Here is a 24,829-nt window from a genome sequence, read left to right on the forward strand (position 1 = left end):
TATATATATATATATATATATATATATATATATATATATATATATACACTGTATGTTATTAATGATAATGCTAAATGATATCCAGCATAATCTGAGTTAAAATGAACACATTTCTGGTTTGGTCTGGATGAAGGGGTACTTGATGAAGCCTTACTGATGGGACTTTGAAGGTACAAGAGACAAAAAGGATGGGAAACTCTGCACTAAGGCAATCACTTAGTAAATCATTAAGGTATTCATAGCAAAAGTAAGTGGAAATCAGTGGTTTGAGACATACTGGTACATGGCTAGAAGCCTGCAGTCCTGTTGATTATAATGTAAACATCATTAAGGTTGTTCCTGTGGAATTCAGCCTTTAATCTGCAGTGAAAGCTGTGGCTGTTGAATAGAAAAATATAGAAAACATCAGGAGGCAGAGCAAGAGAGGGTTACAGAGACAGAGAGAAGGGCCCCTGTGGTTGTGGGGTCACGGCATGTTTTATGCGTGTAACCCACTACATGGGGTGCTGCCCTGAAATTAGCTGGGACTGGGGAATGCCTTTCTCCTCTTGATCAGGATAAAGCATTTTTCCTGTACAAAGAATAATATAAACCTCTACTGCAAAACAACCTAAGAAAAACTCTTATTTCTCTGTTGTTTCACTGACATACCTACATTTTGGTCCAGCATGAGCATTTCTAAGCAATTTTGGTACTTTGTATTGCAGCTCTTACCATGTTACTGTCTCCTTAGGATTTTGATAATAATAATACATTACATTTATATAGCGCTTTACATCGCAAGGCAATCTCTAAGCGCTTTACAATAAGCTAATGATGTAGCATTCCTCATGCGTGAGTTGCTTTTGATAAAAACCCTGTTATATGTGTAAATGAACATGTAAACAATCCAAAAAGTTTTAAATATAGTAAATAGTTTAAATATTCTTGTTTTCGGATATTCTGAAATTGGGGACATTGTTTGATTGTGTAGAGCTATATTTTCCTGATGAACCCTATTATTTTATGATTTAATATGATTTTTTTTTTTAAATATTTGTTTTGTTGCAAACTTTTTTAAATTTTTTATTTGCATTAAAAGTATTAAAAAGTCCTACATTTCATTGTTAAATATTAAAAAAAATCATAAAATGTCTTTAGTTATAACCTCCATATTGTAATGGAATACATAGTTTTATTGTAAATGATATTTTATATCAAAATTTTGAATAATTTCCATATTTTTAAATGATTGATTTTGCCCATGAATCTCCTTTGTCTCAATAAGGTTTGTTATCCATAACATACAAAACATATTTCTATTTGTATCCACCCTGTATGTATTCTCTGTATCACAATCATGTCTGACATTAGTCACCTAGTTTAGATCACATTGTAACTACTCAAGGATATTTATTTGTTAGGTTTCTGATTAGTTCAACAGGTTTTCAATCCTTACAATGCATGAAAATAGTGAAATTAAATTATATATTGCCAATTTAAGCAAATAAATCAACCCGATCTCATGAAATTCGTACATAATTTACGAGTTGGCTATTTTGTATGGTCTCGCACAGTGTTGTTCGCATAAACTTGTACGACTTCATCACGTGCAAATTCCCGGATGTCCAATGCGTAAGTGCGAGTTCCGCGCAATAGGCGCTAAGGACATGCTTATTAATATTATGCCCAAACCCCTTATCTAAACTTAACTGATCAATAGAGTGTGTAAACATGATAGGAAGCTGTTGTGTGTGACAGAAGCAAGTAATTGTCATGTATTAGATGGAAACGATGTCCAGCGACATCGTTGGCTGTATTGAAAGTCGTAGGAATTCAAACGAGTGCAGTCGCACGATATCATACGAATTAACCAAATTTAGAAAAGTCATATGAATCCTGACGATTTTGCCTTGAGAGTGTGTTGAAATAAATAGTCGAGGGTTCAATTACGTTCATAAATAAATAAACAAAAGTAAAGGTCTGGAAGAGGCTATTAAATTGACTGCATAACATATGGGAGAGCAACATCTCTTTTGGCAACATGTGTAAGGCCTTTTGAATGCTTTACATTACCATTACTGCGGCCAAACCACGATCACATGTGGAGAGTATCACTTACATAATTTATGATGGAATCATTTGTTTTCCTGAAATGGACAGATTATTGTTGCTATACTCACAAATGATCCTTTTCTTTATTAATTTTATGTACTTATTTGTTTAGTTTTTTGGTATGCATTTATATAAGGAATGGACTATACATTACTTACATTACATAAGCAAGCTTATTTTCTTCAGACATATTCTGACAGTTCAGGATTTGAAATCAAAACTCCTCATTGTGTGAACTGTCTGGGAGGAGTTGACAGTGAAAAGATCTATGTTTTTCCCTCACTTGACCTCTATTGCTCCTATTGCTCAATCACTCAAATGGGGAACAAGGGAGTTCTGAGACTAGACTTGTTGCCAGTGCTTGTATCGAGAAAGTGAAGAAATTTACACTGCTCTCTTGTCTCACTTGTCTTAACGTGTACGTTAAGTTTGAAGTTAAATTGAAACTCTTATATTAACTCTTAAATTCTTATAAAGTAAGAATGATTTTGGAATCTCCACCAATCTGGCCAACAAATATCTGGAAAACACTGCAGTGTTGCACTTGTTTAGTGACCAGAGTTACAGATGAGGTTTGACAGTTTGTATGTGTGGGTGGTCCCTCAGGACCAGGGGTATTTTTTATTTACAGTGAGGCAAATGCAGGAAAGCTCTATAATGGCACAGTGCAGCACTATGTGCTGATGCTCAGTGGCTTGCCCGCTCTAGCATTAATGGAGTGTGTATTTATGGAAAGGCCTGTGGACCATAACCTGAGGTTATGGCCCTTAGCTGAAGCAGTCAAGATTAATCCTGACATGATTTGCCCATAATTCTCCCTTTTGCTGAATATTTTTAGGTGTACTCGGTCCAAATGTGAAAAAAATTGCCATTAGATAATGCCAGCCATGTGCAATTGAAGTGTATCTTGAACCATTACTAATTTCTTTCTCTGTCCACGTCTACCATTTTTCTTCCTAATTGTTTTCAAGGATTGCAGATAACAGTATTAACCATTGTTTAATCTAACTGTCCTAAATTAACCATTGCTGGATGTATTCACATTGGAACACCTGTAAATAATTCTGTAATGCTTTACAAGAAGGTTCCATTTGTTAAATTTAGTTAACTACAATAACAGTGAACAATACTTTTACAGTATTTGTTAATCTTGGTTGATGTTAATTTGAACATTTAACCAAAAGTTGTATCTGTTCACAATAGTTAATGCAATATGAACTAAAATAAACTAATTACATTAACCAATAAAGATTAACCAACATTAATAAATGCTGTTTAGAAATGCAGTATTGTTCATTGTTAGTTCATGATACCGAACACATTAACTAATGTTAACAAAAGGAAACATTGTAAAGTGTCTATGTCTGTCCGCCTTCAGGCTATTCTGTTTAAACATCAGTGAAATTAGTCAGTGTCCTAATGTCCATCAGTCCTTCATTGCAGACTGATCTCATATTGAAATTGGAAACAGTACAGTGGGTTGACTTTTCTTTAGCTAAAATCTGTCTGTGGTCACCGAAATTCAAAACACTGCCCCCAGTGGCCAAAGTGGTAAGTGTAGTTTGGCGTATTTGCACGTGTGAGCTCCATTTTTCGGATGTAATCTCCACGGAGGGGGTGCCAAAAGCAAGTTTTGAAGCAAGTTGTTTTTGCTGTAAAAGCAGTAACACAGTGAAGATGAATGTTTTATAAACTGAACCCCCTAACCAAATCCCAAACCTAAACCTAAACATCTGTGGAGTAAAAATGTTAAAGGGAAAAATGCATCCTCCAAATGGATTCATAACATGTCTGACTGGAGATGCCACTTGTCAGAGTGTCAGCATAATGTGGCCAATCATAGGGTACTGAAGGTATCGGAAAACAACTTGCCGACCTCCCGTGTAATCATATTGTTCATTTAACATGTCTACACTCTAGGCTTTTTTACCAAGTCACACTAACAGTCAGTATATGCAGGGCTGCCAACTCTCACACACTGAGTGTGAGACTCACGCAATTGACACTGTTCTCACACTCTCACGCCACATGTCCCTTTTCTCACCGGTGATAACGTCGCGGAGCAAAGAGGACACTGACAGTGCAAGGACAGGCAAGACGGAGCAGGCAGCACCGTGCAACAGCGAGTTATTCAGACCAATCAGGGGGAAAGCAGCAGCACAGTGTTTCCCCCAACAACTCTCGCTCGCACCCAATAATCGCAATAATCTTTGGAGACTGTCTACATTTCACGTTATTTCTAAAGACAGTTATTACCTTTATTAGAGAACTGCTTAGCGTGAAATAAACTTCAATTATCTAGCGATACAGAATGTCATGGTAAAGGAAAAATTTGAATTGTTTTTGATTATCAAATTTAGCATGTCCATGAACACTGTATTTGAAGAACTCTTTTTTTTTTTTCAAGCAAAACAAAATCATGGTTTACTCAAAATCCACAATAATCGCTGTGGCAGTCTACTAAATGAATGAAGACATATGCCATTTCATAGAGGTGGAGGTAGATGGGCCCCCCTTACTATAGCTGTGATAACAAAGAAAATAAAGTTGCTTTCCGGTTGCGTTTGTAAACACAGCTGAAAACTGTCCATTACTGACATACGTTGACTACACGTCATTTTAAAAAGTTCAAGGGAAACTTGTATGAGTTTTCTATAAATTCCACTGATACTATTTTAGAGAGTGGTCTAAACAATTAATCATTTTTTACCTGTCCAACAAAAAAGCAGCAACTTTGGCATCACTACTCTTTTTTTCTCCGTCATCCAATCTTTCCACCTTGTGTATGCTGTACCGATGTTTACTCTAGTTTTTAGTCTTTGCCGCTCTTTCTGTCTTCTTGCTTTGGACCCTTTTCGTTACTTCAGCAGTACAGCTACTGAATCTCCTGTTGTCTCCGCTTCTAAAGCACAATAATAAGTATGTTCCATTGTGTTCTTTTCGCTCTTCGCGTCACCAAACAACACTGCGCTAAACACAGCCAAGGGTATCTACATAGGCAGCAGCCAATGAGCATGAGGATCATTCTTTGACGTTTAGTGAAACACGGCAGGTCATGTAATTTCAACATGGTGACAGACATTGAGGGGGGTGATCTGCACCATGTGTAATAAAAACACTTTTTATAGAAAACTATTATGAGTACTGTCTTCAACTCATATGAGTGTACACCATTCAGATCACTCTTCACAAAAACACAATTAATTTGTTAATGTGTAAAACTTTTAAAATTAGCCCCAAATTACTGAATGCACCTTTAAGAGCCTACAATAAGTGAAATCCTTAAAGGGATACAGTAGTTCACCCAAAAATTACAGTTGTCTCATCATTTACTTGCCCTCATGCCATCCCAGATGTGTATGACTTTCTTTCTTCAGCAGAACACAAACATTTTTTAGAAGAACATCTCAGCTATGTAGGTCCATACAATGCAAGTGAATGGGTGCCAAAATTTTTAAGCTCCAAAATCCACATAAAGGCAGCATAAAATAGTCCAGACAACTCTGGTGGTTAAATCCATATCTTCTGAAGCGATATAATAGGTGTGGGTGAGAAAAAGTTCAATATTTAAGTCCTTTTTCCTTCACTTTCTCCTTCTTCTTTTTTTGGTAATTCACATTCTTTGTGCATATCGCCCCCTACTGGGCAGGGAGGGAAATTTATGACAAAAAAATGACTTAAATATTGATCTGTTTCTCACCCACACCTATCATATAGTGTTTTAACAGATTTAACCACTGGAGTTTTATGGATAACTTTTATGCTCCTTTATGTGGATTTTGGAGCTTCAAAAATCTGGCACCCATTCACTTGCATTGAATGGACCTACAGTGCTGAAATATTCTTCAAAAAAATCTTAATTTGTGTTCTGCAGAAGAAAGTCACACATATCAGGGATGCCAGGAGGGTGAGTAAATCATGAGAGAATTTTCATTTTTGGGTGAACTATCCCTTTAACACCCATGCGTACAATGTGAATTTTAATTATTTTTTCCCTCTCCTTTTTTCTCGTCCCTCCCCTCTCTGTAGGAACTGAGCTATATCTGCACTGAATGAACTCTGTGTGCTGGCGGTGTACAATGTTGTCACAATAACATCAGCCTGACTCCGCTCTGACTGTGGCAGGTGGAAGACCGGAGGGTCAGGTAACGGTGACATTGGGTCATTGTTTACCCAAACACACACATAGTCTCACATGCACACTCACGCAAACTCTGTAGCGAGATGTTAGTTACGGAAAATTCCGTTAACCTCAGAAGGAGGCTGATTATGACTTTCTGCCTGAATGTTTTTTCCCACTGTGGACACTGGAGTCTTTGAGAGAGGGGTAACAGTCCGTTTCTCCTCATGTAGCTTCAAAAATGTTCTGTTACCTCTCACAATTCATTCACTGCAGCATTGAATCAGTATTTTGGTCTTGTTTTTCAGTAAAAAATCTAAACACTGTTAAAACAAGATCAATTTACTTGAGCAGCAAATTGTGTAAAATAATAAGGCTTATTTTCAGAGAATATATGTTAAAATACTTGTATTTTTATTACCCTATTGGCAAATAATTTTTACTTGTTTTAAGAGTTAACATTTAAACTTGCAATGAAATAAAAAAAACTGTTTGCTTAATTGGATCAGACAATAAGCTTAATTTTTACTGTATCTGAAAATTTGTCTTCATATCTTATTCAGTTTTGCTTCTTTTGTTTTAAGGTTAAGGTCTTTTACTGGAAAACAATAGAAATATACTAATTATGAAAATTTATTTTGCAGTGTTCGGAAAGCCAGCCTGTTCTACTTGGCAAAATACTCCATTGTTACTAATATACTAAGGAGTAAGATTGTGACACAGTATCATTTTGACACAGATTCATTTTCGTTTCCTCTGAATAAAGCAATTTGTTTTGGCCGTTTCCTTCTTTGAAGCAAATTAATGATTTGTCTTAGTGTTTGGGACAGTGTACCAGTGATTTATATAATGTTGAATTTTTTTATATGAAAAGAAGAGATTAACAAAAGAACACATACATTTTTAAACAACTTTTAATGATCTAAATGTAATGCAAGTTCATGAAATCATTGACTGTTATTTTTAATAAGAGGTGCATGCCTAAGTAAATGTTACTATTACTGTACTTGTAGTGGCTTTTCAAAAATTGTTGTTCAACAGATCAAATCATGTGGCTTATTGATGAGAGGTGTAATGTTACTTTTCTAAGCAAATTAAGTTGTCTTTTTCACCTGGAAGATGATAAAACAAGAGAAAAAAATCACTAATGTTGAATCACTTGTACTGACTTTTACTGAAGGGGGGATTCAAGCCTTATCTAGAGATTAGAATATCATAGAGACTTGGGGATGGACTATTTTGACTTGGGTCAGTAAGCAACCACCCTAGCAACCGTATCGCAACAGACAAAAAGAAAACATTCAGAACACCTTAGCAACCACATAGCAATACCCTGGCAAACACACAGAACTCTCTTGCGGGGAGGTTTGCATGGGCAAGCAACACTTTCTATTCAGCAAATGTCAAAATCTACTTAAGAATAGATAGTAGCAGTGTCATCCAGAGATGTAAACTCACCAACACTGTCCTCAAACCTAACATCTTTTGGATAATTTCAAAGTAAACAGTACCTTTCTTTTTCAGTGTATCTGTTATGTAAATACGTATAGGCCCTTGCTGGCACATTTCTGCTCTCTGAGTACTCAATAGAGTGTCACTTTGTTTGAAGATTTGTGTGTTCATAAGTAAAGCTGTGGCACTGTGTAGCTGAATTGTATCTTCACACTAGAGATAAACAAATATTGATGTTTTACATCTGACACTGATTATTCTTATGTTCTTACGTAAGTGTCCAATAACCCATACACAGAACCAATTTTTAATTATTGCTTCGTTTCTGTTTTTTGACACATTAACTAAATCATCACTACAACAACACAACTGCAAACATAATATGCGTTATGGATATAATAATAATAATTAATATGTGTATAAATATTATTTATGACATTATATTTATGCAAATTCGTTTTCTAACCATCAAAATGGTCGCTAATTATTTTAAAAACTGTTTTTTTTTTTTTTTTACTGTGTCTAACCGTGAAGCTGAAAATGCTATGCGTTTCTCACTTGAGAATGAATGCTGTTAGATAGAAAGTAATTTATGCAAACAATACCTTGAATAAGTTCAACGTTTGATGTAATGACATTTGTTGGACGCTGTTCTTCAGAGACTCACCTAATGGTGACATTTTTCAGCAGACCTGATATTAAAGAACCAATAACTGATTAAGTAGTCAGTAAAAGTCACCAGTATTTAGTACTTGTTCATTATCATTTTGTGTTCTTCAGGCTGGGAGTAGGGGCTGAGTCAGGAGTGAATCAGCACGAGTTTGATTGACAGACAGCTCAGTGGGAAACAAGGCCTCGAGAGAGAGAGAGCACGAGTCCGATAACAGGAGTGAAAGCATCGCCACGGCAATATCATCTTTCAGTCCTTACTGCCACTCGTCTTTCACAACATGGCCTCTACAGTGGCACTATTTTCCTCTAATTCTGCCTCTTTGGGGATGTAGCAAGACCCTGGATATTGGACACATGGACGCATTCCTGTAGAACGCTTCAGAAAGTGTCTTCAGACTTCAAGACATCGATTTTAAGGTGTTCACTATCAACTTTAAAGCAAACTGTACAACTACTGTTTCCAGGATAGGAAATCCTTTTGAGAGTTTCAAAGAGGCTGACAAGGTTCAAGGAACATTTTGGGAAGTTGTTGAATCTTATTTTATATGTTTCTGTGTAACATCGAAGGCCAGTGCTTGTGGCTCAAGAGCCCATCATGGCCAGACCTCTGTTAAGGATCCATCGCTATTTCCGGCGTAAACCGGTTCGCTTTTTCTCCTTCATCCTCCTCTACCTCACCGCTGGCAGCCTTGTTTTCCTCCACTCTGGCTTGTCCAGCGATAGCTCCACCACTGCCAGTTCTGGGAGTGGCCGTGGCCCACTTATATCTGAAGGTGGGGGCGGCACAGGTGGTGGGAGCTCTACCTCTGAAGGTTTGGGACTCTTAGGAAGAATGTTTAAAGAGACACGGAGAGCCCCCCAGAGATTTGGACCACCGTGGATGAAGGAAAATGGGGCACAGGATGCACCAGAGTGGGCAGGCAGAGGAGGAGATCATACCAACAGCTGGAGCCATGGAGCCAAAGGAAGAACCACCAAAGAGATAGATGATGGGAGAGGTAGGAACTTATCCATTCACTGATATACAAATGTGGATGATCTACCTGTCTAAAGCATATAAAGTGATTAAACTAGTCTGAATCAACTCACCCTTTTTTCCAGAAACCATGATCCAGCTCATAACAACTTCAGATATAATCTGCATGCACAGTACTCAATAGTAAAATTCATTTACATCTCTCGACTGAAACGTTTCGCCCCCTCGTTCAAGACCTCGGTTCAGGCTTCATCAGAAGCTCACTGATCATCAGTTCTCAGTATTATGTCCGAAAGAGGTGATTCTCAGTTCAGTGATCCTCATCATACTTTGATAAAACGGTAATACAATCAAGTCATAAACATGTTTCCAGTATGTTTTATTTTTTATACTTTCTGCTGTTCAGCAAAATACACCTGAAACATACATTTCGCCCCTTAATCACACACATGCTCAATGTCAGCATCTCATCAGTTCTTAGTATGTCGGACACCCCCGAAAGAGGCGATTCTCAGTTCAGTGTACTGTTGACTCATGAACTGTAATGAGTGGAGCGTTCAGTCCGATTTGTGAACTAGTTTGAGCGGTTTCATTGCAAAGAAGAGTTAGGAAAAGCAGATATCACCATTTCTAGGATCATATTACTCCCAGTTATCGGCTCATTTCGAGTCGGAGTGTCATGCACATCCAAGAGACAGGTTAAGATAGAGTAACTTGTGGAACAGTGTTGACTCAAGACGCAAACTTTTTCAAACGATTCAGTCCGATTTGGTGAACTGGTTCAACTCCTTCACTAAAAAGGAACGATTCATTCACGAACTGGACATCACTAATGAGGACTCTAGTCATATCAGTAACCTTCTAAAATCTATTTTATTCTACATGGGGTAGGGGCGCCCTCATGCTGCCATTTTATAATCACACGACCAGCTGAATACAACTCGCTTATCTCAGTAACCGTCTTATTATTGGACACTTCAACTCTTGGATTAAATTAATCATGGCTGACTGTGAATAGTGAATTTCTACAATGGCATCTGAAACTGAAAACTATTGATTTTGAATTATGCTACATCCACACCACTAGGTGTCACTGTAAGTCCAAGATGACACGAGCGAAAAGTTACCTTTAAGGAATTAGAATCATTAAAAGGAACCAGAAATCATGAACTAGAATCGTTAAATTCCTAATGATTTCCATCCCTTCTATCATCTCCTTTTGTGTTATGAAGAAAAAGAAATCTACAGCAAAACTTAAACTGGTCGGTAAGCCATGCAAGTCTTTCTGAAGATAAGGATGTTTTACAGGTTAACATTATTACACCAACATCCAATGCTGGGGACCAGCATCAAAACACAATATATACTGATGACTTGCAATGGTCTGGTATTTTCAGCAGGGTATACACAGTAGGTTTTCTCGCCTAACATAATACCTTACACTTTCTAGCACATATGTCACGGGTGGTTTTATGTGTTAAAAAAAAGACATGATAAAAGTTTCACTTCGGTCATGACGCAAACCACGAAGCACAGTTCTCCTCTTCATGACAGAAACTTCTGACACTCACTGGAGATCAGAGAGTCTTAACTTAGTATGTTTAAAGAATCACTGTTTATGATACAGAAAGACATGATTGGAACAAGCTTGATTGGCTCTTCAACATCAGAAAAGAAAGATTCAGCCTATCACTGGTCAGTCGACTCATCACAGACATACATGGTTTAAGTTTAGTGGAGTATGGTGATCTATATGGGTCTTTGCAGCTTTAAGCTGGAGGAATGAAGTGTACTTTTGGTGATTGCTTAAGTAAATAAATAATGTGCTTTTTCAAAGCGTTGTAGAGTGGCACATTTGAGAACTGTTGTTTGTTGCATAGCCTGTGATAGTTACTTCATAGCTTTTAAATGCAACTAATTGTATCTTTCAAATTTCCCGTTTGTTTTTCTTAATTAATGGAATATGCAGAATTTTATTGTGGATGAATGAAAATGTAGAATTCAAGTAATGCTCTTAATGAATGTCAGTAAGTTAGTCCTGTACAGCTGAAAAATTTGACCTCAGACTTTCTCAAGAACTCAATTTTCCTGTCTGCATAAAGGTAAAGTCAGTTTGTTAATCTTTGAAAATAAAAGCTTCTTCTGTGAGGTGATGTCATTAAACATATATGACATGACCTGCATCATATTTGGCCCTCTAGGAAAGTGTTTGAGAGTGTTTGCTGAAGGACTTGTGGCTCAAGAGATGATAAAGCTGAACTATGGCAGGATTTAATATATGTGTATGCATCATTTTTGTATTTTAATGACCATAGAATGAACAATCTAGTCCAGGGCAGAGAATATCATCCCTAATTCATTGTCTATGCATTTGCCCAAGCTGCTTTTACACTCTTAAAGCAAAGTTCACCCAAAAATGAAAATTCTGTCATCATTTATTTACCCTTATATTGTTCCAAACCTGTTTGGCTTTTCTTATGACCTTAATGACTCACTTTTATGTTAGACAAGATGAGAAATTTTGAAAAGAACAACTAGAACATTATTCAAAATTTCTCATTTTAATGTTCCACAAAAGAAAGTCATATGGGTTCGGAACAACATGAGGGTGAGTAAATGATGACATCATTTTAATTTTTGCTTTAACTATTTCTTTAAGTTGAGAATAGAATTTATAAGACTTCATTATATAGTTTATATTCTACACTACAGTATATTCTTTAAATTAAGAGACTGCATTTCAAAGCAAATGAAAGAGCAAATTACTCAAAGTTTAAGCCACAGTTGGAAACAACTTGATAGAAATATGAGCTCTTGAAAATGTAAACAATTGCTCTCTTTGTGTAAGATGGACTAGATACAGAATGCACTCATCAATAATGCCCTTTGTAATACCCCCCCCCCCCCAAAACAAAGGCACGAGAAAGCCAATTAGTGGATTGTGTAAGTCTCCGGTCATTACAGTTATCCATAGTGAGGTTAAAGGATTTTAAACAGATGGTCCTCAAGTGTAACTATATGGGCCACTAGGAAAACACTTCATGACAATCATATGTGCCATGACTTTCACTATAATCCTCTGAAAAAGAGAGATGCTGTATAATAATTGGGGAGATTTTATCTTCATTATTTCTGCAAAGGCATACATTTAATCTCAAGAAAGTCGAGGATAGGAAGACAAGCTCAGCCCGACAACACCCTTTTCTGTAATCTAAAATATCTGCAACATCGAAAGCACCAGATAGGGTGAAAATAAGTACCAGAGGTGGAAATGCAAAACTCTGGCACTCTCTCTCAGTTAAAATAGTTTTAAGGTGTTTTGGGGAGAGAATAAATTGTGATAGGCTGCGACAGATGAGTCAAAGCGCTGTATCCCTGTACACTATACATCAAAATCAAGCTTGAAAAGATAGTTCACCCAAAATGAAAATTCCATTATCATTTAGGCTACTCCCCTTCATGTGGTTTCAAACCTGTATGACTATATTCCGTGGAACACACAAGGAGGTGTTAGGCAGAATGACAGGCTCAGTCTCCATTCACTTTTATTGCTTTTTCTTTTTTTTTTCTTCATACAATTAATGTGAATGGTGACTGAGGCTGAGGTGAATGTACTTTTGTGTTCCATGAAAGAATGAAATTCAAACTGTTTTGGAACAACATAAGGGTGAGTAAATGATAACAAAATCTTAATTTTTGGGTGAACTACTCTTTCAAACAAATGATAACTATTTTGTCTTCTTGTGATACTCTGCATTCTAATGCCGGCAGAAACACAAACACACTATATTGCACGCTGAAAAAGAGAGATCAAGACAGAGAGAGTGTGAATCTACCAGGGAGCATTTTTAAAACATGGGTGAATTTTGAAAGGTCAACATGCTTGATTTTCTTCAGATTTACTCATCCATTTGCATGCTTCCACTCTGCCTCCTTCTGGACACACTCATTCTCACACTGTTCATGCCCTTACAAAAAGTACTGTGGTTTTAGATTGCAATATCATGGTACATATGTATATCACATATGGCACTTTAATATAGGGTTCTGAATAATTGCTATATTTTTTCAATAATATTTATGCATAATATTTATTTACCATGGAATTGACATGGTATTCTAAGGAACTTCAAATAATACAGTGGTACTACCATGATAATATTTTGTCAGTGTGACTAAAGGATGCTTTCATTTTACTATTAGTATTATTATTAGTAGTATAATTAGTATTATTAACAACAATGGTAACACTAATCTTCATTTATAAAGCACCACCTGGTGGCTCAAAGTGTTTTACAAATAAATTAAAAGTTAAATAAACAATTAATTAATGAAATAACAGTAGAAGAACAACAACATAAAAATTCCTAAATTATCCTTTCATATTATTATTATTATTATTATTATTAAAAACAGATTTAAGTCTTGACACTACAGTTCCAGAGTTTATAAGCAGTAACGGAGAGTTTAGAACAAGCTTTCCAGTTTAGTCAGTGATTGCATTTTAATATATTTAAATAAAATGTATCAAATGTGAACCTGTCATGTCAACCTCTTCATTATTTTACATAAATCCAGCACAAACTGTTCACAACGATACCTCACAATGTGAGTACAGCAGAGCATCATTATCTCTGTGGTCATGCTGTGAGTGAGATATTCATCCTAGCACTTAGCTGTTTCAGAGAATGGAATACAGTGTTGAGTGAATGGAGTTTGACTTGTAGATAAAGCAGATTACTGAGCTTGCCCTCTGTGCCTGCCAATACAATTAGACCACAGCTTGCGATCCTGCTTACTGCTTTTTAGACAATTGTAATTACAATACTGTTTAGTGTGTGTACTGTATGTGACACATTAACCCCACCCCTCACCCTTTCCCAGTTCGTCTAAACTATTAGAAAAGACATTCAATCCTAATGGGGAGAGATTCGATTACAGAAAAAGAATAAATGTTATACAACAGGCCATTTTGGTTATTTTAGTGTGTGTGTTTGCTTGTCTTTGTCACAAAAGGTAAGAAGGATTGAGCAGATGATGGTGCATCAGGCTGTAAAAGTTTTAGAGGATAAAAACAACCCAGAATAAGATTGCAGATTTTAATATGCAGATTGTAGGTTTTATAATCTCTTACTTTATGTCAATGACTCTCATCTGCAATTGCAAATGTTTTTCTCTATAGAATAGCAAATGGTACAGTCATGATATCTGATGTACTAAAACCTGACACTTGTCAGGTGTTAGCATTTGCTTTATTTTTTTAAGTACATTTTTAAAGGGATGTTCCAGGTTCATTGAAATTAAAGCTGTGTCAACAGCATGTCAGTTACCACAGAAAATAATTTAGACGTATCCCTTAGTTTGCAAAAACAATCAGTAATGCACTTACAATGAAAGTCTATGGGGCAAATCATTGCCCTGGGATAATGTTTCAGAAGTATAGCCATAATAAAACAACTTTACAGCTCAAAAAAAATGTTTTTGTATGGAAGAGTCAATAAAAGCTGTTTAACAAAATACGAGCTGCACATTTAAGCTTTTAAATCCATCGCCTTTTCCCATAGACTTCCATTGTAAGTGTACTACTGAAAACACATTTAAAAAAAATAAAAATAATTTAAGAAGCTGAGGGATGAGTACATATTAGACGCTGCCATTTGAGAAAATCTTGTTTTGAATAGTTAACATGCCTGTCAGAGGACTTGTTAAGCTTTTTTATGAAATTACACAATCTTATTATTGGTTATGTCTGTAAAAGTCTTTCAGTCATAAGAATACTTTTATGATAAATGAAATACCTTGATTAATCTGATACTTTGCATGTTTAAGATATGTACCTGTATTCAAAATTCCCTCACTCTGTGCAAAGCCAATCAGATCCAGCTGTGATTTCACTTGTTGGCCACTAGAAGGTACTGTGTTTCAAAATTAGAATTACTAAACGTGCCAGTGCATCACACTGATGAATGTTATTTTAGAAACATCTCATGATTTAATTAGGATTTAATTATCAACAGGATTCAAAATAGGTCTTTTATTTCATTTTTAAATTCCCTGCACTAGTAATGACATTGTCTCTCTGCATTTGTCTCTTTCTTAAGCAAAGTACGTCGGCTGCTATGTTGATGACACACAGAAGCGGGCTCTTAGAGGAGTGTCCTTCTTTGACTACAAAAAAATGACTGTCTTCCGTTGCCAGGACAACTGTGCCGAAAGGTCTGTTGAAACTTTTAATCTCAGTGTGCATGAACGCACACAAACATACCCACTTAAACACTTATGTTATCATGCACAGATGCTCACAATGAGTCACACATGTAATTGCTTCTCATGCTTAGAGTTAATGTCACAAATGGTCAAACATGACTAATTTAACATTTGCTACGGTAATCTAATTCCCTGTGTTATGCTTGTTGCTTTGACCCCTAATTAGCTGAGACTGAAAAGATAGATTTGCTGTTTTCTCTGATATTGTGTTCAATTTTAAAAGGATTTTTGCTTTAACAAGCACTCCTATGAGTTTTAGAAAAACTAAATCAACCCACTAAAATTAAAAACTAAAACACTATATTGCAGTTTTAGAGGGATAGTTTACCTTAATATAAAAAAATCTGTCATCATTTACTCACCCTAATGTTGCTCCATACCCGAATTACTAATCTTTCTTCCATAGAACACAAAAAGAGATGTTAAACAGAATGACAATCTCAGTCACCATTTACTTTTATTTAATGAAAAAAAGAAGTAGAAGCCATTGTGGGTTTGGAACAACATGAAGGTGAGTAAATAATGTTTTTTTGTTTTGTTTTGTTTTGATTTGTTTTGTTTTTGGTGAACTATCCCTTTTTAAGTAAAATCATACCTTGTTTGCACTTTTTTGACCACTTTAAATTTACCTACGGCAAAGAAAATCAATAAGAAACTGAAAAATCTGAAAATAAGTTAAATGGATGAAAACAGTGGTGTTGTTAGAACATAATGAGGGAAAGCGTTTTACAGTGCATTCAATAGCAATTATGTTTAAAAATGGAATAAAAACCATGATAAAAATACTCTTAAAAAGGTTCAAGATTTCTAAAACTTGATGTTGATTTGCTGTTGGGTTCCTTCCTCTTTGCCTCAGTTCCTCAACCCTGCCTGTTTTCTATTGTGTCTTAACAAAATGCATAACACAGATGCACTCAATCACATTAATCTGTCATGGAAGAGCGGTAATAAGAAGGAAAGGGAGGTAGAGGGTGGAGGGAGTGAAGGGAAATGTGAAAGAGACAGATTTGAGGACAGAGACAGGATTTGAGTGTTTAAACATAAATGGCACTTCTGTCTGTTCTCAGCACTACATCCGCTCAGAAGTTTAAGAGGCCTGTCATAAAAAAACTGTTGAGGAGATTAGGAGAAGTGGAAGCCAGACAGCTTTCAAGGATTGGCTTATGCCAGGCACTGAATAAAAATAGCCTTTTCCTGCCCTGCTTTACAGAAATTGACAAAATTGACGCCATAACTGGCCTCAGGTCATTCTAAAATGACGGATTCTGTAATATGGATGATAACTGTTTGATTATTGTGTCCTAGATTGTGGTTCAGGGTATAAAGACAGATGAAGTGGGGTCAGTGGAGTCTGAGAGTACAAAAAACTTTACTAATATTATAAGTGAACCTCTTATAGTAACCCTAGAATAATAAAAAGGCATGTCATGACCCCTTTAAGGGTGTTTCTTCTTTGGACACTTTTACAGGCATTGATTTTAATTAAATCTTAAAGGGGTTATGATATGAGAAATCACATTTTCCTTGATCTTTTGACATATAAGAGGTCATTGTACTATAAAAACATACTGTAAGTTTCAAAACTGAAAACGTCCTCTTTAATAGAAAAATAGCATTCATTTAAATCAAGCTGCAGAAACGGCTCATTTGGAATTTGTGGAACTTGTGACGTCACAGGCAGGCACATGCACACATAGACATCAAAGGGGGCTTGAGCACCTGCCTTTTTTCTTCCCCTTTTTTCTGGGGTGTTTTTTTTTATTTATTTTTTTATCTACATCTATATCTATATATATATATATATATATATATATATATATATATATATATATATATATATATATATATATATATATATATATATACACACATAACAAATATATTTATTGAATAAAAAATCTAAATATCAGGTCGGGAGATGAGACTTTGTCGAGTTCCGATGCCCTCCCTCCCTCTCCCTCCGCGTCTCCGCGCAGCAGTGCAGCACACATCGGCACATCAGACACACAGACAGGCAGACAGGCAGGCAGTATCCCCTCCCAGCTCCTATCCCAGTTGTGTTTTTCTTGGCTTGAGTGGAGGTGAGTGGTGATGAACAAAAGACTAAGCTACCAGTGCCTTGACTTTACAGCTAATTAGCCAAAAGACAAATATAGTTAACTTGTGTCTTGCTAACATGCATGACTCATGAACTACTAGCTAATGTAATAAGTTAGCTAAAGTTTAGCTAAGGCAATATATCATGGCCATACAGCCTAATGTACTGTACTTAATGGAGACACTACAGGTGAATACAGTAAAATTTGTGTCTAATAACGTCATCACAGTCGCCACATTGATATGCAAATTAGGTGTTAACTAATTAAAATGCGCTAATTTGCATACATTTGACAAGGAACTGCAGGTGAATAGGATAAACAAAATAAATAAAACATATCACCAGGGAATGGAAGTAACAGATTTTATTTCAAAGTTCAAGACCTTTTTTTGTAATAATTTCAGTGAAGTTGCTGCATTTTTGTATTTTGTCAATCATTTTTTGCAGTGTTTTTTCATTATTTTTGCTGTTTTTTCCTGTAAAATTAACAAAATAGCAGCAACAGTCTTTTTCAGTTTAGTGTGAAGATTTTTGTTGATTTTGAAGTGTTATGTATTCCAATAACACCAAAAGAATTAAAACTATTTATTGCCGTACAATAAACAAATTATTAGTGAAACTATGTCCCTCTCCTTGGTGCAGTCATTTATTCTAAATATATACTTGAAACTAGTAGCATAGAAAACATGCACATTGTGGCATAGTTTCCTTTGCTGTTGCCTGCTCATGTGATAAACCTAGTGAATACTAAAGAAGGCCATGGTCTCTGTGTGAACTGATTATTTTGTAGAAATCTGTTGAGTATGAGACAATTGCGTGAGTGTGAGGGAATTCAAATAAATTAGTAAGGAAACAAGAGTTGTTAATATATTTAACGTTTTGTTTAAAAAAATTTTTTTTTTAAATAAATAATTATAAGAAGTGCCCTTTTTTTCCACTTGAGCCCCTGCCCCCCAAAATGTCTGTGCACATCCCTGGTCACAGGACCAAATACATCTGCATATGACTGCCTCTTCAACAAGACATCAACGCCTATCTTTCGTAATTGCACCTTTGGCCCCGCCCACTGGTGCTCACTGCTCAGATGAAGAGGAGAGAGGGCCTGTCATCCGAGATTAAACTACAGCAGAGGGGACTTACACAGGACACCTTCATGTCCTTTCATCTGTATTTAAATGTTTTTTTATAAATGTTATTTACATAAGCTTTGGTGAGAAACAAACCGAAATCTAATGTATTATTCACTCCTCTGCACGTTCATGATGAGACTGCACGAGAGAAACATTTCACGCTGCCCCATTGTGACATGGGGCATTCAAGCAACAATCCATTTTGTTTATCTAAAAACAGGTCCACCACAGCGATAGAAACAACAGAACACAATACAGCTGCAGACAAACCAGAAAACCAAACTTACTAAATATGACTGATGAGTTTGTAGTCGGAGAATAGATGCATTTCTTTGTCCAGCTTCATTTGTTTGAAACAGAGTACTCAATCAAGCTGAGAGAGATAGACAGAGGAGGCTGAAGGCAGCTACAGTCACACTGTGTCCTAACACATGATAAAAGATATATTCTATTTTAATCAGAGTTTTGGTCCTAACCGGCTGTGATGAGCGACAAGACATTCTGGTTTCTATTTTTGGCATCGGGGCGGGAAACCCCACCCACTATAAACTGGAACCAGTCCAAAAACAGTTTTTTGAAGCCTGCATCTCGCTAGCTGGTTAAAAACTACTTGATTTGTGGGGGGCCTGGGTAGCTCAGTGGTAAAGATGCTGGCTACCACCCCTGGAGTTCACTAGTTTGAATCCCAGGGTGTGCTGAGTGACTCCAGCCAGGTCTCCTAAGCAACCAAATTGGCCTGGGGTCACATAGGGTAACCTCCTCATGATCGCTATAATGTGGTTTGTTCTCGGTGGGGCACGTGGTGAGCTGAGCGTGGTTGCCGTGGTGGATGGCGTGAAGCCTCCACACACGCTATGTCTCAGTGGCAACGCGCTCAACAAGCCACGTGATAAGATGCGTGGGCTGATGGTCTCAGACACAGAGGCAACTGGGATTCATCCTCTGCCACCTGGACTGAAGTGAATCACTATGTGACCATGAGGACTTAAAAGCACATTGGGATTTGGGCATTCCAAATTGGGAGACAAAGGGGAAAAATCCCTAAAAAATAAAAATAAACACTACTTGATTTTGGCCGAGAATGTTACACCTACCGAATGTTTTCGCTGAGGTATCGATCGCTTCAGTCAGAGGTCTGTCACGAACACTCACCATTTCAGAATGGAGAGTAAACATTCCAGCTTCCTCTATCTCTCTCAGTTTGATTGAGTACTTGGTTTCATACAAATGAGGCTGGGCATAGAAATGCATCTATTCTCCAACTACACACACTCATCGGACATATTTTGTAAGTTCGGTTCTCTGGTTTTTGTGCAGCTGTGTTGTGTTGTGTTCTGTTCTTTTTATGGCTGTGGTGGACATGTTTTTAGATAAACAAAATGAGTTTTCGCTTGAACGACCCATTTCGCCAGTGGGGCTGTGAGACTGCAGCTCTCGTGCAGTCTCATGAACGCGCAGAGGAGAGCAAGGGTCTGTCAACAGTTTCACTAAATTATACATTAGATTTTGGTTTGTTTCTCACCAAACCTCATTGTATTCTTTCATTACAATCATGAGTCTCATGTGATAATTTCTTAGACTTCTGAATTATAATTTTGCATCCTTTTGAGGCTTGAAGAGGTGGCCATAAACTGCCACTGTATGACAGCACAGAGCACAACATTTTTTCACAATTTCTCCCTTTGTGTTAAGAAAAAGAAAGTCATATGGGGTTATAACAACACAAGTGTGAGTAAACAATAACTGAATTTTCTTTTTTGAGTGAACTAACACTTTAACTCTGATAAGACAGCATCCCAGCCCAGAATCACTCACTTCCAAATATTCAAGCATGACAATAGATCTTGATGGTGATTTAATCACGCCCTCCTCTACAGTTAAAAATCTCACATTCGCTCCTCTTTAAGCCTCAAGGATGCTGAAACTGTAATTCATGCCTTTGTAACATCAAGGCTGGATTACTGTAATCAACTTTACATTGGTTTGTCTACAAAAACACTCAAATGCTTACAATATGTACAAAACTCTGCAGTCCGTCTTATTATGCCTTAAAAAAAAAAAAAAACAAAAAAAAAAACTGCGCACATTACTCCTATACTTCTGCACCTACCCTGGCTGCCTATCATTCTGCGTATACAGTATAAGATCCTCATTCTCTCATACAAAGCTCTAAATAATCTCGTGCCTCAATGTCTAGCTGAGCTACTCCAGGTTTATTCCCCAGTACGTTCTCTGAGGTCCTCTGATGCTGGCTTTTTGGCTGTCCCAAAATTTAGACTAGCTTCAATGGGTTTCAGTGTGGCTGTCCCTAGACTTTGGAATTCACTTCCTCCAAATCTCAGGGCTGCACGTTCTCTGTCTGATTTAAAAACAATGCTCCAAACATATCTTTTTTCGTGTTATTTTCAAGATTAATCTCACTTGCTGTTTTTTTCATATCATGTTTCTTGTGCACTCTATTTATGTTTTTGTTTTGTTTGATATTTCTGTTACGCGAACTTTGATTTGAAAGGCGCTATATAAATAAAACGTATTATTATTATTACTGCATGAGCACCAAAGCTCAGCCTGTCTGACCATATGTGCTAACCAGCAGACCACAGCCCTTACATTGTAATTAATTTTAATAATAAATCTTTTGTGTGTCACCAGGGGTTATCTCTATGCTGGTCTGGAGTTCGGAGCAGAGTGCTATTGTGGCCACAAGATCCAGGCACCCAATGTGTCAGAGAGTGACTGCAATATGGAGTGTAAAGGGGAGAAGAGGAACCTCTGTGGAGGACCTAATCGACTCTCCATATACAGACTAGAGCTGAGTCAGGAGTCTGCTCGCCGATGTGAGCACCCTTACAAACACACATGCATCTGGATGCTTACACTGACATACAGCTTCCCAAAAAAGTATTTAAACGCTTTAGCTACTTAAATATTTTTGAATTGTATAACAAAATATCAAACCAAGTGGTACTTTAAAGATAATTAGCTCAAGTACACTTTTCAAGCAAGCCAAAATGTCCATAGAAACCACACCTGTCATTACTCTGCTAGGACATCTGTGTGAACTTTAGAGGGTCTGAAGTCATACATCCACTAAAAATAACATTGAGGCCAGTTTATTAAAAGTAATGGCAAAATTGGCAAAGAAATGTGAAGTTAGTTCTGAAAAAAGGTTTTGCATCACTTCTTTGAAGATGTCACTTGATTTGATATGTGAAGTGTGATATTAAAGTGTGGCTTAAATGTCCAAAAGCACAAATACACTTTTTTTGCTATATGATCACATAAGTATGTATGCTTCTGCCACACACACACACACACACACACACACACACACACACACATACATACATGCACTTACAGTTTACATGCATGCAAGCATAACACTGATGTTGTTATCAAGAAAATGGAAAGACGTGTGACTACCACCAAACAGGAAATTTTCTTATCATATTTATCTCAAAATGCTTCTTAATCAGAGCATGCATACAGAGAGGAGAATGGAGGGGAAAGGGCTCACCACCATCAAGCTCTTGAGGGGAGATTTGTTTCAGAAAGATAACGTTAGTGGGCTTTTGTTTGCAATTTCCTATTCTCATTAATTTCTTTGCATTTACATGCATTACATTTTGTAAACTTGGCATGTGCTAATATTGTCAAGCTGACATGCATAGCATACACAGTACAGATCTTTTTGGCATACTCTTCTCCCTTTCCCTTGTGTTTCATGTTTTCGATATTGGTCAAAAAATAGCCTATGCAGGAACTTGTGACAATCCATCCCTGCGTATTGAATAAGCATTTTTTTCATGTGACAGGATGTGTGGGTGCGTCAGACAGAAAGAGGTTATGTGGATAAACATTGCAAGCAAAAACTATAGCTGTCCAGGTACAGTCATGATAATACCCTCGGTTATGCAGTCCTGGGCGTCACAGAGATTTGCGTTAAATGTTTCTTTTATTGTGATATACAGTATTTGATTTCAGAGACATATGTCTTTGATTCTGTCATTGTTCTCTAAAATATTCTTAGAAGATCTTAAGATATGTTTTAGTAAATGTAAAAAAAGTTGGAATCCGGCAGAATTCAATCACAGAGGGTAGTACGTCAGTATAAAGAGCTTTGTGTAAAAGGAGACCCAGGTTCGAATGCGCCCCGGGTCATGTCCCGATCACGGTTTTCCTTTCTCCACTTTCCTCTCTAATAAAAGCAAAAAAGACAATAAATAAAATAAAAAGGGTAAACTAGTCTATTGTAAATACATTGAAACAAAAAACACACAAATAAATTCAGGGTTTCCGCGGGTCCTTAAAAAGTCTTAAATTTCTTAAATAACTTACAAGAAGTCTTAAATTTAGTTTGCTGAGGTATTAAATTTTGGGGCGTGAGTAGAGGAGACGCTTAAAACAGCAGAATCAAAATCATCTCTCCCTCTCGTGCATCCGTCATTTAGCAGCTGTCGCTTGAGTTTAGGGTGAGATCGCGTAGGGAAGAGCATTTTTACTGAACTTACGATGTTACACATGTATAAACCTTCATAAACCCGTTATGAAGTAGTGGCTCTGCTGGGCAGTGGTGGCTCAGCAGTTAAGACTCTGGGTTATTGATCAGAAGGTCAGGGGTTCAAGCCCCAGTACTGCCAAGATGCCACTGTTGGGCCCTTGAGCAAGGCCCTTGACCCAATCTGCTCCAGGGGTGCCTTATCATGGCTGACCCTGCACTCTGACCCCAGCTTAGCTGGGATATGTGAAAAAAAGAATTTCACTGCAAATGTGTGATAAAATTAATCAGAAATGCAAATGCCGTTATTTTGCATCTCTGTAAGCGAGCGATGCGCTAACACTGTCGTTCCTGTTTATAATCGATAAAGCTGTCAACATTGCAATTTGTAAGCGCGTGAGGTTGGAGCGTCTTTTGACGCCTTTCAAATCATGGCACTTCCTTATTTCGCATTACCTTTGACAATAATTGTTAAGCTAACAGAACTACTCAGCTGCAGAGTTACTCCTGTTATATCTCTCATCTCCTCCTCTTTTGAGCTCCATCTGACATATACAGGTATTTTCTCTGCCATCTGAATCTGTCAATTTAAAAAAAAAAAATTATAATATACAAAATAATAATATAATTAAAAAAAATATAATATTAATAATATACATAATATGAAAATATATTATCTATATTTAATGTTTTGTATATAATCTTTTTTCAATATACATCATAACTAATTATGCAGCACAGTTCTCTTTCATAATTTAATCTGTTTACATTTTCAGTACATATTGTCAACTTTAACAGCCATTTTTAAGGTAACTGATGAGTTTTGACTTTTACTTGAGATATTTCACACAAAAATTTAAATTGTCATCACTTACTTACCTTCATGCTGTTGCAAACCTGTATGACTTTATTATTTCAGTGGATATCAAAAGGAGATATTAGGGAGTTTCAATCACCATTCACTTTCATTGAATGAAAAACAAGATGCAGTGACAGCGAATGGTGACTGAGACTAAACGTTCTGCTTAACATCTCCTTTTTTGTTCCATGGCAGAGAAAAATTCATACAGACTCAAGAGTGACCAGTGATGACAGAAATTTCATTTTTAAATGAACTGCCCTTTAACTACCTGTTAAAGTATTTGGTAAAGGTATCTGCCAAGAAAAAAAATATAAATGTTATTTAGCACATGCTAGACCTTATTCACAGCAGCACCATATTTAATTTTTGACGAGAATGACAACGAGGCTGTGCAGGATAGATGTACAGTCTCTTCAATGGGCTGTACTGCAGTTTAAAGTGTTTTTGGATCGTTCCACAGACAAAACATTGGAAAAGTATCTTTTCAAGGATACTCAGTAGACAAAAAAAAAAAAAACTCCAGACAACATGAGTTGTGGAAAATCAGATGGGATATTGGAGCTTTTTACAGATTTACACCGTGCCTGCCATTGAAGAGATGGTAAGTCTATCCATCACAGCTTCCTTTCCATTCCCACTAAAAATCAAACATAAGGTCTA

General features: G+C 36.7%; 1 protein-coding gene across 3 annotated transcripts in view; it reads left to right on the forward strand.

Annotated features, from left to right (window-relative positions):
* The window catches only part of wscd2 (WSC domain containing 2), a 104,346-nt gene that overhangs the window by 62,000 nt on the left and 17,517 nt on the right, over positions 1–24,829 (forward strand). Inside the window, exons 2-5 of one of the 3 annotated variants that reach the window (XM_051695856.1) lie at positions 6,124–6,239; positions 8,447–9,336; positions 15,416–15,530; positions 21,462–21,646. In XM_051695856.1, coding sequence (XP_051551816.1) covers positions 8,934–9,336; positions 15,416–15,530; positions 21,462–21,646 — 703 coding nt within the window. In that variant the 5' untranslated portion in view covers positions 6,124–6,239; positions 8,447–8,933. Of the gene's footprint in view, positions 1–6,123; positions 6,240–8,446; positions 9,337–10,915; positions 11,010–15,415; positions 15,531–21,461; positions 21,647–24,829 lie in introns of those variants that run through there. The other 2 variants (XM_051695857.1, XM_051695858.1) reach the window with 2 other exon arrangements.

This window comes from Myxocyprinus asiaticus, chromosome 4 (genome assembly GCF_019703515.2).
Source record: "Myxocyprinus asiaticus isolate MX2 ecotype Aquarium Trade chromosome 4, UBuf_Myxa_2, whole genome shotgun sequence".
Classification (NCBI taxonomy): Eukaryota; Metazoa; Chordata; class Actinopteri; order Cypriniformes; family Catostomidae; genus Myxocyprinus; species Myxocyprinus asiaticus.